Source organism: Ciona intestinalis, chromosome 10 (assembly GCF_000224145.3).
Source record: "Ciona intestinalis chromosome 10, KH, whole genome shotgun sequence".
NCBI lineage: Eukaryota > Metazoa > Chordata > Ascidiacea > Phlebobranchia > Cionidae > Ciona > Ciona intestinalis.
In genome coordinates this window covers 2,181,744-2,195,904 of record NC_020175.2, presented here as the reverse complement: position 1 = coordinate 2,195,904, position 14,161 = coordinate 2,181,744, and the positions used below count along the sequence as shown (strand labels likewise).

The 14,161-nt window shown below is 34.1% G+C and overlaps 2 protein-coding genes across 2 annotated transcripts; both read left to right on the top strand.

Moving 5' to 3' along the window:
- The first annotated feature begins 1,276 nt into the window (after window positions 1-1,276).
- LOC113474584 lies at window positions 1,277-3,819 on the top strand. Its single transcript, XM_026836270.1, has 4 exons — window positions 1,277-1,370; window positions 1,426-1,704; window positions 1,804-2,033; window positions 2,548-3,819. The coding sequence occupies exons 1-4, from the start codon at window positions 1,316-1,318 to the stop codon at window positions 2,755-2,757; spliced, it is 774 nt and encodes a 257-aa protein (XP_026692071.1). The 5' UTR covers window positions 1,277-1,315; the 3' UTR covers window positions 2,758-3,819.
- A 2,514-nt stretch (window positions 3,820-6,333) lies between these two features.
- On the top strand, window positions 6,334-12,264 carry LOC100185335 (arylsulfatase-like). Its single transcript, XM_002123247.5, has 9 exons — window positions 6,334-6,532; window positions 6,771-6,948; window positions 7,368-7,520; window positions 8,621-8,733; window positions 9,446-9,665; window positions 9,932-10,096; window positions 10,939-11,142; window positions 11,356-11,534; window positions 11,941-12,264. The coding sequence occupies exons 1-9, from the start codon at window positions 6,446-6,448 to the stop codon at window positions 12,262-12,264; spliced, it is 1,623 nt and encodes a 540-aa protein (XP_002123283.3). The 5' UTR covers window positions 6,334-6,445.
- The last annotated feature ends 1,897 nt before the right edge of the window (window positions 12,265-14,161 follow it).

Genomic DNA, 14,161 nt, shown 5'->3' with positions numbered 1-14,161 from the left:
GCGTTAAATGTGTCGATCGGTATACATTTCTTCATACTATGGCTTCTTCGTACTATATAAATAAGTTAACCAATAAAATATTAAATAAATTTATGCCGGTTTGTAAATTTTATCACATTTCTGTCGTCAGCATGTAGATACGATAATATAGATAACGATTACAACAACTTGCGCAATCAGTCACATACGTTAGAAACAGAGTATTGTAGTTGATTTTAAGCCACGGAATTTTGGTTTAAATCAACTACAAACGATCGTTATTTTAACGCGCGCCGTTATTTGTTTAGACTAGAGCTACGTAACAAAAATATGTATAAAACTTATGAGGGTGGTGTTTAAGCACCAAACATACCCCTCTAGATCCGCCACTGATGTGACGTATTAAGACGTCAAAATGATTAGGTTTCTCGCGACAATTTGGATGTCAAAAATTCTGCTCATACACTGCTTGTAGCATATGCAGTTACTGTGAGCGTGTAATAGCTGTTTGTTGATGATTGGGATATGATAGTAATTTTGTGCACAGAATAAAAATGCGTAATTCTGACACTAAAACATGTTATGATTTCTTTGATTGGATTTAGATATTGTATTTGTCACTTACGGTACGCCAGCCATAATAGTAACAGCACAAGAACATGTTAGAAACCTAGCGTCAACAGGCCCCCTACTTTCTAAGCAGTTTGGGTGTATTCCTGAGCCGTGCTGTATTGAGTAGAGCAGGAAGTGACCAACAATCCCAAAATAAAGTATCGCAATTCGGGCTCGAACACAGGGCATGTCAATCAGAGTATCAGCTGAATACAGCTAAGATGTGCTCATTTTATTTAAAGCCAAACATATTTAGCTGCAGTTTCAATTAAAACGTGTGTTATTTGTTCACATGAGAAATTCTTACATGCACGTAGGAACCTTACATACATCGTATGACAGCATTCAGCAACAAGTTACCTCTGTTTTATATAAACATTTTTCATTTATTTAAACGGAAGCATGACGTGCATGGTGGGAAACATCTGACCAAATGTTCGCGAAAACACTTTTTGTGTGTTACATAAAGCCTTTATATATCCTTTATCTAACTAACACTTATAATGTAACTGTACCACATCATATGCCACTAAATACGCAGCAAAGAAAAAACTTATTCAACTATAATAATGTACCAACTTGATATTATATACTGTGTCAATAACCAGCATCATCAGTCTGACGTTATGCAAATACCCTTAATTTCTTTTGAAGTTGTTTGAATAACTATTCTTTAACATTACGCAGATTACTGTAGAAGTTATTTCGATTACTATTGATCATTATGAAGTGCATTTGGTTTGTGTTGCTTGTACAAGTTATGAGCGCAGTTGGTTCACGTAAGTTGTTTACGTTAAATTTAGAAAAAAATTGATTAAACAAAGTTATTAACAGTTAGACCGCTGGCGTTGACCAACGAGGGGAGTTGTGAAGTATCTTTGGTTTCCACGAAAGCTAAAACAATAGCAGAAGTGATCTACAAGATGTGCTTGCCCAAAGTTCCTGATTACGTTTACGCAACAGCAAGACCGAGCAACTCATCTTTTCCCCACAAGTTCAACGTGACCATTCTTAAAATAAAGAAACTCAGCTGTATAGTTGAAATAGAGCGAGTTGATCAAGCTACGGGATGGGATAGGATGCCGATAACTGTGAATTGGTTTTCGTATATAGGTAGGGAGGAAAAACTATCTCATGATCACGAATGATAACAAACGCATTTAGTTTAATATCAATTTATTATATAAAATATACATTTCCTTTTTCGTACAGGTAATGGAATAGTTTACCAGAGTCTGATCCTTTGGTTTCCCAGTGCTACAAATAGAAGAGATATAAACGGCGCTGCGGCTTCAAAATACTGTAATGACAATGGCGGTCGATTGGTGGATATTGTGGACAAAGCGATGTACGATGTGGTTTACAACTACTGTCGACAAACCATCGTATTCGGATCATATGATTGTGCTTACATTTGGCTCGGTTCAAGTTACAATCAACCGGTAAGGCTGGCATATACCATGGCCTACTCAATACATTTAAGTAGGACATGTCTTGAGTATAGGCCATACATACACACTTATATAACGTGTTCTTTTATGCATTACGACCTAATAAATATTTGCCAAAAGTAAGTAGCGTTGCTTTATATTTACGATGTTTCCTCAACCAAGTAAAATTTTTGTTACGAAATAGTAGAGGTTTACAATTAAGTGGATACATTGCATCATAATAACGATTGTTTAAGTAAATACGACATAACAGGCATAACTTTCATTATTTGTGTCCTAATATTTTTAGTCCGTGGGAGCTCGAAAATCGGTATATACCCAAAATGTGTAAGTTTTGTCATAAATAACTATTCAAGTATCCATTCGTTCTTTATGGTTAGTTGATTCATGTTTTAGAAAAACGCGTTTTACTAAAACATTTCGAAGTTTTTATTCCAATTTAATGTAACCTTTATCCTCTGAAAGTTTTTTTTCTAAGATGAGAAGTTCTGTTATTTATCCACAGACTGATACAGTGACGCAGAGCAACGGGAAACCTGGTTATCATGGGTATTGGTACCCTACTGGTTATCCGTTAAATTATGCCTGGTACACCGGATTGCTTCTTCACATCGAAACACGAAGTACAACCAGCCCCGAGCACGGAATGTTTAATTATCCTTCGGCATCGGTTGCTACGGGTGTTACACAATTATGTTCAACTAACCTAATGTAAATTAGTCAGAGCATAAATTGGATGGTGAATGAATTAATACTTAAGTCTTAAACGGATGAATGTAACGTATATATACAGTTATAAAAATACAATAATAAAAAAGTTTAACATTTCTTTTAAAATTAAAAAAATGTCGTAAAATTATGTATGAGAGCTATTATACGGTAAAAAGTTTTAAATATCTCATAAAAAAATGTTTGTTTTGGGCAACGTGAAAATGTCTTTTGTTTTACTTGAACTACTGCGAAGACCCCCTTATACAAAGTTCTCTGATTTTATACGTTTGGAAAATGTGTTTGTCCAATCGCTATAAGTAAGACTTATCTATCACAGAACGCGACACGCTAAAGGTGGCTGTACACAGTATGCGAATTCGCTTGCGATCGTATGCAAACTCATTACCGAGTTCCGCATGCTGCAGCGAAATCAGGATAAAACAGACAAATCGGACAAATTCCGGATATTGTGTACAGCCACCTTGATTTGACTTCTGAAATTCTTAAAATTGTTAAATTCTGAAATCGTTTTTAAATTCGTTATACACATGATAAGAAAAAACACGTTTGTAAATTTCCCTTTCTTATTTTTATTTACAATCGCTCCTTTATTTACAATCGAGGTAGAATCTCCCAAAGTTAGTATAGACGTTGGACTCTCCTTAAATTTTATGTGTTTTTTTTTATAAGCTTGTAGAAAACTCGTCGCTATAAATTGCGCGCCACCTTTTGCAATGCCTTATAATTCCACCAAACATACTTTATTTTGCTCCGTTCTTATTGCTATCAGGTATCATTTTAATATAATAAGGCTATTTCTACTTCGGCATTAAAACTTCAATTATAATATACGTACGTTTCGTTTGCCATACGGCGAGACTTCATCATACTGGTATGGACTTTACTTTGCCTCTACTGCGCAGCATCGTTGATTTTTTATTGCGAATATATTTTAATTGTGTTTTGCTTATTATTATAGTTGTATATTTTACATCGCTGAATATTGTAATATAGTGTGGTGGGAAGAGATGGGACACCTTTAGCACATTACATCAAAATATCCTAATTGTGTTTTAAACAATTAATATTGTCTATGGGAGTCGTGAGGAAGCGGTTTTATAATCCTTTGAATGTTCTTTGTTTACTACCAAATGGTTAGAGAAACTAGAATGAAAAGGTGTCCCATCTTTTCCCGCCCCAAACTGTATCTAAGTTTTACAAAACACCTTTCGCAGTTACACTTGTAAAAACTTAAAGAAAAGGAAATTTAACCCCTTTGTACCGCGTTGTGTGATATCTGCTTATCAAAACGCAAAAGAGGGTTGGAGTTTTGCGCTAACCAGTATTGCGGTCACGGTAATTAAATTTGATTGATTGTTATTGCCACCGCGGCGGTTGCTTAAACCGCCTTCATGTTAAATAATGACAAAAAAAAACAGAGAAACTTTCATTTACTTTGCTATCAAAAAACTCTCCGTCCTGGTTCCGCATGGCTGGTAGTGTCCCACGCAAGCTAACATCCCAGTCTTTCGAGCGTCAGTTGTGGTGTGATAAACAGCAGGAAATATGGTGCTTAGTTTAAAATTCGACTCGCAGTTATGCAAAATCTATACTTTGAACTGTAGGCGATGCGTCTAGGATATAGTGTGGAATAATAAATCCGTCGACGGCATGTTAATGCTTAATATTATTTAGTTCTTACAGAAACCCAGTAAATCTTTACAAACAGTTTTTGTGTGTTTTTTATATATAATAGGATGGGGTAGATGGGACACCTTTAGCCCAAATATTCAAATATCATTGATCTTTTTTTTTAAACAATGAACAACGGTCTATGGGAGTGGTAAGAATACACTTTTATACTTCTTTGAATATACGTTGTTTACTTCCAAAATGTAAGGATAAAATAGAATGATAAAATGTTCCACCTTTTCCCACCCTACTATACTTTGTATTTTTAATTGGTCGCGTGCGTAAAGGGTTTTGTTTGCCGCCCTCTTTAATTTTTTCTACTTTATAGCATATTAAAATAACACGTATGTTGGAAAAGCAGCGACGCAATGACAATGGTTTATTGGCAGTTTTAGCTTGAGGCAAATTAGCGTAGCCAACTGCAAAGCCGTGTAGGTATTCAGCGAAAATATCTTTCCCCTTCCTTCAATCACTATGGCATGGTTGTCGTTTAAGCAGGCGGAACTCAACCACTTTGACAGAACGTAGGTTAGTGAGAGATATTCATTATTGGAAATAAAAATATATCCATATAAAACTTTAGCCAGCAGGTGTATGCTTCCATAGTTTCCCATTTATTTATCTATTGTTTGTTTGTTGAGCCCGCGGGTGTGTAATACTTTGTATAGGTTTACTTGGGTTCTTGAGGCTCTTATCGTCATTTCGTTGCAATCGTACAACGGTATGAATATAATGGACAAGATAGATCACTTTGTGTTTATTTTTTAAGCCACCTGCTATAATGGTACACGGTTTAACAAAGTGCGCAACACAAAGCAATAGTAGTTTTGTTGGCATTAGTTTAAAAGTCGATGGGTTAATAGATACAACATTTTAATGGTTGAAAAGGGCGTGTAGTAAGATACTTATTTTAATTGTTTGCTAAATTATACTAAATCTGCCGATTTTTTTGTAATTTGCAAGTTTAGGTCATTATTTCGTGAAATAGTTAAATAAAATTGTTTAATAAAGAAAATTCAAAAAAAATATTAAACTCTGCCTTCACAACTCCCTTAGACTGTTGTTAATTGTTTAAAACACGATCAGGATATTTAGATATTATATGCTAAAAGTGCTCCATCTTTCCCCACCCCACTATATCACCAAAAGAAATTCATTTGTTTCGCAAAATTTGAAATAGACCGCGCACAATCAAAAAGCACCCGTGGCCTCCACCATACAGGTATGTACCATACGGTGGGAAAGACGGTACTCGGGCTTGGACAGGACTTTAAAAAATCTTCTTTGACGTAAGGGGGTACGAGCTGCGTGCAAAACAACATTATTATAGTAGGAAGGGGGAAGATGGGACACCTTTAGGACATATTATTTAAATACCCTGATCGTAAAATGGGAGTCGTGCGATATAGTTTTATAACTCTTTGAATGTTCTTTGTTTACCACCAAATGCGACGAGAAAATAGAATGATAAGGCGTCCCATCTTCCCCACCCTATCATATAACGAAACAGAACATCAGTATTATCACGACTGTTGTTGTCCAACTACGCGGGAATAAATACATTACATCCATTTATTCTCCCAATTACAAAAAAGTGAGGAAACAACAATAGGGAAAATGAGATTTATCGGCAGTTAAAGGAAAGTTAAAACGCCACGTCAAACATTAAAGGTCTGTTTTGAAGAGAATAGCGTTACGTCGTGGCAGGTTAAAGTCGTTACAGTTTAAAACTTGAAATTTCTTCGTCTAAAACTTGGATATATCCGCTGATATGATATGTTTAAGATTTTGTTCCCGATATTATTGGGTATTGATATGTTTATGTAAATTAAAATTCAAAAGTACCTTATGCGCACAAAGAGGGATTCCCCAACCCGGGACTCCCCAAATAAGTTACCAACCTTTTACCATGTATACAGGTCAGTTGCAAAAGATACCATTGTAGTTTCCATAGCTTTAAAGTTGTATATGGTTGTGGATGGTTAAATATTACGTCTAAAATGAACTTTGCTGGTGGTGGAAAAGTGCTTTTTGTTTTACTAAGTTTCTATTTTTTGCAACAAGTATCTGCATATCATCGAAAAAAGGTTAGATTTTCTTGGGTTTCAATTTGGGTGTAATACCATATTAGTTTTAATATTATTTATTTAGTACTGCGGAGTATGATGGGACACTTTTAGCACATAACAAAAAATATCTTATTCGTGTTTTATAATTCTTTGAACGTTCTTTGTTTACTTCCAAATTGCACAAGAAAATAGAATGAAAAGGTTTCCCATCTTTTCCCACCCTACTATAAACTTTTTTGTACCTTTTTCATATCAGTCACCGAATTTCATCGTTATAATGGCCGATGATATTGGATATGGAGATTTCCAATCATTTGGTCATCCCACCCAAGAGTATGGTGGCGTGGATAGAATGGTCAAGGAAGGCATGAGATTTACTCAGTGGACATCAGCTGCTACATTGTGCAGTCCTAGTAGGGCTGCTCTTCTAACAGGTTTAAATTTTATACTGTTCTTAATGGTGTTGGATAAAGTGTAATTGTTTTTTTCGGATATTAATACTGCATGTTGGCCCTGGGAAAAGATATATATATAATATACAGTAGCATAGGAAAAGATGGGACATGTTTAGCACATAATAACCATGTTTTTAACAAAAGTTTATGAGAGTCATAGGGATACGGTTTTATAATTTTTTGAATGTGCTTTGTTTTTGACCAAATGGGAATAAGAAAGTAGAAGGAAAAGGTGTCCCATCTTTCCCTACCCTACTATATAAACCTTTAAATTTTATTATGATATTCTTGTTAACACTGTAACAATTAAAATATACCATATAAAAAACACATGAAAAATTAGCGGTGATTTACAAAAGCCCAATTTATCATGTAAACAGAAATAAAAAATCCCACAGGCAGGTATGCCATAAGAAGTGGCTTGCGTGGTGATGTAGCCCCAGTGTTTCAACCTCAATCTGTGGGTGGATTACCACGTAAAGAAATTACTATCGCAGAAAGTTTAAAAGCACTTGGTTATCGAACAGGACTGGTGGGCAAGTGGCATCTTGGTATGTTGGTTTTTTATTAAACAATGAAAAGTAACCTAAAATCCTTCATTAACATTTAGTTTTTTGCCCTTTTTTCCAAACCATGGATTGAAAGAACTATATCAATTATTATTCGATGTAGCATGGAACTAAGTGTAGTCTGTATAAAAAACCTATATGAAATAAATTTACACAATTGTATTATGCTATGCTAACTTTTTCTTAGTATAAAGGCACTACTGTAGGTCTGTACGGTAGGTGTAGGGCTTGTGAAAGTATTCGCCCATGAATATTTACTTTATGCATGACTGCCTCTGTCTGTTTATGATATAAATTCCAAGTTTTGTTTGGTCTGGGTCTGCAAAAACTTAACTTGAAAGCAAAGATCAAAACTTGGTTTAGGTACGTGACAACTATATTTATGATAGGATTTCAATTTCATACACTTCGATTTAAAAACTAAAATCACGTTCTCGATACGTCACTGAAGATAATTTAGTTATTTAATTGAAATATTTAATAATAAAATTGTATCATACCATACATACACTGTCATGTTTGCAAAAGTGTATACAGTTAAAGTTTTAATATTTTTTTAAAACAAAGGTGATTCAATAGCAACTAGTATTGCCTGTAAACAAAATAAATTTAGTAGGGTGGGAAAAGATGGGACTCATGCAAAGACAAGACCTTTTTAAATACTCTTTATGTGTACCCATTTTATGATAGACAAATGCTACATTATTATTTGACAGTATTCTCAGTCCCACATAGTGTGTGGCAAAGGTAGTTACTGTTATTAATGCATATTTTTACAATATTTAGGGGTTCCATCTTATCCCACTGTACTAGGTTAACAACTTTACATTAAAATTAGCAGGGATAAAATTATTGTTTTAAATTTTATTACTTTAGCAATTTAAAAGGTGTAGAACACTATTTTGAATAAAGTTTTAGAAAAGAGGTAGTGCAGCTGGCCAGTTGTTATCACTACACAACACCATGTACAAACTTTATGTATTAGGTGAAATTCGGAGAGTCAGCTGCTATGATAGTACGTTTATGCTGCCATTTTCAGTATACCAGATTGTAGAAGAAAATTTGTTATTATTGTTTTATAGGGATCAACCGAAATACATCAACAGATGGTTATCATTTACCACATAATCATGGCTTTGACTTTGTTGGCACCAACCTTCCTTTATCTCATTCGGAGATGTGTAATCCAGCAGAGGTCTGTTTTATGTATTATTGTATCGCATGCTTAATAAATAGGGTAACCTGCTTAAATAAATATGAATAAATGAATGAATGTAAATTACTTCATCTTCACGTGGCCGGAAAACAACAATCTTTATTACACAAGTGTTCAGCATACATCTTGTGCCAGCTTATGAGTTACCATTTATGCTACTTAGTGGGTGATTATTTTGGGGGGATTTTTTTATTTTTATGTATGGCCAATAATTTAGACAACCTGTCAGTGACCACTAGGTTGGAGTAATCATAAAAGTAACTCATTTCTTCTTGTTTCATGGGGCTATGACGTTTGTTATTACATGTTCTGTTTTATACACGTTATGCTCGTTAAAGAATCACCACGTATATAAACTTGTGATTGATCTATTTTCGTATGACCCACATTTGGACAAACCATATAATGGTCTAATAAGTTGAAACAATGACCAATAATGAGCCAATGATATATATGCTTATCCTGATCAGCATGTAGCCATCATCAAACTGTAGACTGGAGGCAAGTTGTGTAGTGTGTAGCTAACTACAGTGCCAGATCGACTTTGCATAACTGTTTTAACCGTATAATTGTATTTCTTAAATAGCTTTGCATACCAACATAGGTATTTAGCTTTTGCATACCAACTTAGGTGTTTAGGTGTATATGTAAAAGCTTTTTTTAAATTAAGAATTTGTTTATTTATTTTCAGTTTACTGTGGAGGAATTGTCCACAATGTGTTTCCTTTACAACGGTTCTACTATAGTGGAACAACCTGTCAATTTAAGCACATTAACTGACAGAATAACAAGTGATGCAAAGAATTTTATATCAAATAACAGATTAAACTCCTTTTTCCTCTACTTTTCACCCCCCCAGGCACACAGAGCATTATTCTGTGCTGAACGTTTTTGTGGAAGGTCCAAACGGGGTAAGCAAATTTTTTTAGTAACTTTACCACACAGAATTTTTGAAACCTGTATTTTTCACTCTATGTTGGTTTATAACAGCCACAATTTCTGCTACTTTGGGTTTTAATCATTACATATTTATGGAAAATTTTAACGCCTTTTATTTTTACCGTTAATTTCTTCTCTTTGTTATTTTTAACATGACCATTATTATTGTAATCAGAAATAAATTAAATACATTTATATTTTATTATTTATTATATTTTAATCAGTCCTTTACACACAGGCCCATATGGCGATACAATTAATGAGATGTCTTCTGCAATTTCTGACATTCTGGATCACCTGGTACAGCTAGAAATTGATGATAACACTTTGGTTATATTTCTTAGTGATCATGGACCCAACAGTGATAAATGCCCCGATGGTGGTGTACCTGGTTTATTCAAAGGTAGTTTATTATTGTACTAGTAGCATTTGGGCTAGTTTATTATAAAGGAACTTATTCAGAAGTCATGAATTTAGTGAAAATGATATTCATTTTTTTTGTTTTTTTTGCTGTTGTTGCTACTGTCCATATACAAGTAACATATTATGTAAGTAAAAACTAATTGTACAACAGAAACTAACATACAATTTACTTATATAGTATTTTTACAGTTGCTGTATAGACAGTCTATGCTTAATGAGTTAAACCTACAATGCCATATTTATATTGAAAACGTTGTTACAATGGTTATTATTTGTCATATTTAAAAAAATTCTAAAAATTTGATTTGTAGATTTTTTTGGTTACAACTATCTGTACACTGATTGAATGTAACTTACTTTATGCTGGCCAGAAAATGACAGTCATTATAACACGGGTGTTCTGTTTCATACACCTCTTGCTAGCTTATAAGTTACCATGTATGTAACTTTGTAGGTGATTATTTTTTTTGGATTTTTTATGCATGGTTGATAATTTGGACAATTCATTAGTCACCACTGGGTTGGAGCAATTGCAGTTATTTGTTTTGCCAAAGGATACATACGCTCAAATTAGTGACAGTGACGATCCTTGAATCCATTACCTCTGGGTTAAAGGCAAAGCATTAATCTTTTTGCCCCTTGCAGGTTGTTAAAACTTCTTCAGCCTCGCAGGTTGTTAAAACTTCTTTAGCATTTTTTAATAACTGTACTCGCTTTTACCTTTTTGCCTGTACAATCCGCACACATTTAGCCTAGGCCCTACGCTAGGGGCTGGATAACAATATTGCTACAAAATGTAAAAAAATAATTTTGTTAACTTAGCTGGGAAAGGCACAACCTGGGAAGGAGGTTTACGAGTCCCAGCAGTTGCATGGTGGCCAGGTGTAATTCCAGCAGGTACTGTAAGCAATGCAGTAGTCAGTACTCTTGATGTACATCCTACACTATTAAAAATTGCTGCCTTACGTTCCTTGCCTTGTTTCAAGAGATGTACTTCATCAGCTACTCCAAGTTCAAATCTTTATGGTAAGAAAATTTCCATTTGAATTAGGCTTGTGGTGAAGTCTGCAAACTATAAAGTTAACGATATTGCAACCACAATATGTTATACAGTACACTTCTGTTAAACAGTTAAAGTGTCATCATAAAAACAAATTAAACAATTTAAAAGAAAAAGTGGCAGGTTTCTATTTGCTTGAGGTGGAATATGGTATTTTTACACCATTTTTAACTTACAAGCTAAGGCAGAGAATCAAAAGCCTATTCCTAGCAAGTTGTTTGATGGCATTCCTATTCCTGATCTCATCTGTTCTATGAAACATCAGAGGACATCTTCATGTCTCTCCACTCCAAGCAACAGGATTCTTTTCCACTATTGTGGGGAAGATATACTTGCTGTGAGATATGGTGATTTAAAAGTGAGTGTTTTCAGTTGGCTCATAAAGTTTTCAATGTAATTAACTGAACAATCATTTCAAATGAACATCTAAAAAAAACATGGCTCCTAATTTAATCTTTTTTGTTTTGCATTACTAAGTAACAATAAGTATTATCCTACAGTAATACATAATATCACATAATCTATTTAAAACACACATAGCAATCACAGCTGAAATATTTCGGAAAATATTCTGTCAGTTTTGTTTTGATTTCATTCTAAAACATTAATTTAAATTGAAAATTATAGAACTGTAACTGTCCCACCAAGCCGTTGTAGTTAAATTTCTTTATTCATTAGTTTATTTTGAAGTCGAATCATAATATTCGACTATGACCTTCTTGCAGATATTTTATTCTTAACCATTATTTCGATTTTTTTTCCAGTTTCACTTCAAAAGTAATCCACCATTACAAAGACGAAGTAACTGTGTCCGCACAGTTACTGCAGATCTAATAAGAACTTTTTCATGCGGAAAACGCACTCATGATCCACCTTTGGTCTTCAACCTCTTGATTGATCCGAGCGAAGAAATTCCATTGAACATCTCTCACTACAGTGAGGAGCTCTCAGAAGTTCAAAGGTTAATTAGAAAGCACAAGAGAAGCATTAAAGAAGTCCCTGCTCAGTATTCACCTAATGTTCCAGAAGTGCAACCATGTTGTAACCCTCCCAGTTGTATATGTAATTACAACACTTTAAATGTTTAGTTAAATTTGTTATATACAATTATTTTGGCATTTAGATGCTTATATACCAAATCGTCCATATTTTTACTTATCTATTTTACATAATAATATTTTTTTTTCTTTAGACATAGAAAATTATCTTAATGCTTAGTTTCGCCTATTTACGTGTCATATTGTTCAGAATGTAAAACCAAATATATTTATAAAGCTGTTAAATATTTGTTTGTGTGTTTGTGTTATAGCGTGGATCGTACGTTCGAACCCAGATAGTGTTTATGTCTCATTTGAATGACGAGTATCGGAGCAACGTCAGTTTGCAACACAAGTGTTCTTACTAACAATTTGGACAACCCATAAGCGATCACTGGGTTGGAGCAATTGGTATTTAGTGTCTCTTAAAATTTTACGATGGTTTGTTGTTTTTCCTCTTGATGTCACGGCCGTTTGAACACTTCACTAACAAGATTCCATTCGTGAAATTTATTTAATTTTAAAACAGATTATTTACAGTAGAGTGAAGCGGAGCAGACGTGGCCAGGACAATCTTTTGAATGAATGAAAATTATTAGTATTTTCGGTCACGATAACGAAGAACGGGGTCGCTTACAAAAGCGAAAAGACGGGTAGGTAAAACAACAGTTGTTAAAACACCTTATTGATAAATAAGAAACAAATAATGTTTTGGTTAAAAGGCGTGACCGTTACAACCTACAGACTATACAATAGGAAAATTAAATAAATAACATTTAATTAAACATATTAAGGTTCTAATTGGAGGAAAAGTGTGTGAAAGGACACAACCCGTACACAATTTTAAAAAATGCAATGGTTTTTTTTTTTAAAAACAAGTGTTAGAGTATTATTCAACCGCATTCTCACGGTTCAACAAAACGACCGTCAAAGTTGATTTAAACGCACAATAATAAGATGCTTAAATAATATTAAAACTGCTGAAATGTTGTAGTCTGTGAGTTTAAATCATTCACTATCGTGGTTTAATGAAATTTGCTCAAATAATTCTTATTTACAGTTTGATATAGTAGGATGGGGAAGATGGGACACCTTTAGCACGTAATACCCAAATATTTAGATCGTGTTTTAAACAATTAACAACGGCATTTGGGAGTCGGGAGGATACAGTTCTATGATTATTTGAGTTTTTTTTGTTTGCTACTAAATGTGACGAGAAAATAGAACGAAAAGGTGTCCCATCTTCCCCTACCCTACTATATTATCGTTCAAGCAATACCAAAAACACCTACAAAACTACAAAATGGACATTTTTAACTACCATTGTCGCAAGTTCTTATAATCTATGTACTATAAAAAACTGTTTAAACAACCGAGCACCTTCGCGAATGGTAGTCGCATTGTTTTTTAGTAAAATCTATTTAAAACAGACTTGTAAACTTGTACATTCGAGACAAACGAGCGCAAACTGCTTTTCCTTTTTATTTCCAGTATAGAATTACTCAGAACATGTGAAACATTCTGCTAATCTCTTTACTAGTGTCATAGATCTGTCTTTGCCTTTATACAATAAAATTGCAGGTAATAATTCAAAAAATGCTGAATTCGAGTTTATTTTATTAACATCGTCGAATTATAATGATGAACACTTATTGTTCATACCAACGGTCATCCTCTTTTGGTTCTTCAATCGATTCTACATCTTCAGCTAAAACAAAAGCGAATTGTGAAACACTGGGATATATTGTGTTTTAAATAATTCAAGTCATTTAGCTTCGTGGTTCAGTGGCGACACTACGCTCGCATCATAACAGAAGGATACTGAATGTGTTTTTGACAAAGTTTCCACAGCTGGCGGGTGTATGCTTGGACCAAATTTTATCCCACAAGAAAAAATATCATTAACAAATTTAGAATTTCGTTTATGCTCACAAGCGTACGCTATTCA